The sequence below is a fragment of the Mandrillus leucophaeus genome, unplaced genomic scaffold, assembly GCF_000951045.1.
Source record: "Mandrillus leucophaeus isolate KB7577 unplaced genomic scaffold, Mleu.le_1.0 Scaffold575, whole genome shotgun sequence".
NCBI lineage: Eukaryota > Metazoa > Chordata > Mammalia > Primates > Cercopithecidae > Mandrillus > Mandrillus leucophaeus.
Window position 1 is genome coordinate 400,115 of NW_012106197.1, and position 2,297 is coordinate 402,411.

At 59.9% G+C, this 2,297-nt stretch overlaps 1 protein-coding gene across 1 annotated transcript in view; it reads left to right on the top strand.

Moving 5' to 3' along the window:
- Nucleotides 1-1,016, top strand: part of LOC105552798 (contactin-associated protein-like 4) — a 193,941-nt gene extending 192,925 nt beyond the window's left edge. Inside the window, exons 22-23 of the mRNA XM_011998554.1 lie at nucleotides 1-116; nucleotides 208-1,016. Coding sequence (XP_011853944.1) covers nucleotides 1-116; nucleotides 208-1,016 — 925 coding nt within the window. The remainder of the gene's footprint in view (nucleotides 117-207) is intronic.
- The last annotated feature ends 1,281 nt before the right edge of the window (nucleotides 1,017-2,297 follow it).

The window sequence follows — 2,297 nt, forward strand, 5'->3', positions numbered from 1 at the left end:
ACATCTGGTGTTTGTTTCTCCCGGGCAGGTGAACCAGAAAACTTGGAGACAAGTGAGTCTGTCATCGGGTACAGCATTCAGAGCCATCAAATCCCTGGTGCTGGGCAGGATTTTAGGCAAGTAGACACCCCCCAACCCCGGGTCACAGGGGTGGTCACCAATGCATGGGCTGGCCACCAATACACAGGGCTGGTCACCAAAACACAGGGCTGGTCACCAATGCACGGGGCTGGCCACCAACGCACGGGGCTGGCCACCAACGCACGGGGCTGGCCACCAATGCACAGGGCTGGCCACCAATACACAGGGCTGGTCACCAATACACAGGGCTGGCCACCAGTGCACGGGGCTGGCCACCAATGCACGGGCTGGTCACCAATACACAGGGCTGGCCACCAATACACAGGGCTGGCCACCAATGCACAGGGCTGGTCACCAATGCACGGGCTGGCCACCAATGCACGGGGCTGGTCACCAATGCACGAGCTGGTCACCAATGCACGGGCTGGTCACCAATACACAGGGCTGGCCACCAATACACAGGGCTGGCCACCAATGCACAGGGCTGGTCACCAATGCACAGGCTGGCCACCAATGCACGGGGCTGGTCACCAATGCACGGGCTGGTCACCAATGCACGGGCTGGTCACCAATACACAGGGCTGGCCACCAATGCACGGGCTGGTCACCAATACACAGGGCTGGTCACCAATACACAGGGCTGGCCACCAATACACAGGGCTGGTCACCAATGCACGGGCTGGCCACCAATGCACGGGGCTGGCCACCAATACACGGGGCTGGCCACCAATGCACGGGGCTGGCCACCAATGCACGGGTCTGGTCACCAATGCACGGGGCTGGTCACCAATACAAGGGGCTGGCCACCAATGCACGGGCTGGCCACCAATACACAGGGCTGGCCACCAATGCACGGGGCTGGTCACCAATGCACGGGGCTGGTCACCAATACAAGGGGCTGGCCGCCAGTGCACGGGCTGGTCGCCAATGCATGAGCTGACCACCAATACACAGGGCTGGCCACCAATGCACGGGGCTGGTCACCAATGCATGGGCTGGTCACCAATACAGGGGGCTGGTCACCAATACAAGGGGCTGGCCACCAATGCACGGGGCTGGCCAACCAATGCACGGGGCTGGTCACCAATGCACGGGGCTGGCCACCAATGCACGGGCTGGTCACCAATGCACGGGGCTGGTCACCAATGCACGGGCTGGCCACCAATACAAGGGGCTGGCCACCAATGCACGGGCTGGCCACCAATGCACGGGGCTGGTCACCAATACACGGGGCTGGCCACCAATGCACGGGGCTGGCCACCAATGCACGGGGTCCTGTCTCTTATACACATCTAGATGTGTATAAGAGACAGCCAATGCACGGGGCTGGCCACCAATGCACGGGGCTGGCCACCAATGCACGGGGCTGGTCACCAATACAAGGGGCTGGCCACCAATGCACGGGGCTGGCCACCAATGCACGGGGCTGGTCACCAATGCACGGGGCTGGCCACCAATGCACGGGGCTGGTCACCAATGCACGGGGCTGGCCACCAATGCAGGGGCTGGCCACCAATGCACGGGGCTGGCCACCAATGCACGGGGCTGGTCACCAATGCATGGGCTGGTCACCAATACAGGGGGCTGGCCACCAATACAAGGGGCTGGCCACCAATGCACGGGGCTGGTCACCAGTGCACAGGCCGGGCCCTCGTTTCATGTCAGTTACACCACTGGTGTCAGTCAAGGCAGAGATTGTACTTGTGTCTTTGTGCGCACACAGTCGTGAGGGGCTGCAGGAGAAATGCTTCCGAGGCGATGGGTGAGGAGCTCCACGCTTCTCTCTCTGGCAGCCAAGCACAAGGGGCTGCAGTGATTTTCTCATACACCAAAGAAAAACAGTGATCAAGGCAGGCATGTAGTTCACAGGTCACAGATCAAACAGTGCAGATTCAGAAACCCTGCCTGGATGACATTTGAGAGGAGAAATTTAGAAACCATGTGTTTGCTGCCCTGAAGTTCAGGCCAGTGGCGCAGGCCCCACTTGGCTTTGCTGGCAAGCGCGGGCATTTCTGAATGACCTGAGTCTCATGACACTGCCAATGACGTGGGGCGTAGTGCAGGACAGGGAGGCGGGGCCATGGCGGGTCACATGCCACAGCTCCCTTCCCGTTTCCACGCCGCACACAGTGAAAAGGCCGGCACATTGTCTTAAAGTTTGCTTTTTTAAAAAATTAATGAGCTATAAACATCATGGATGTTACGAATCACTCTGC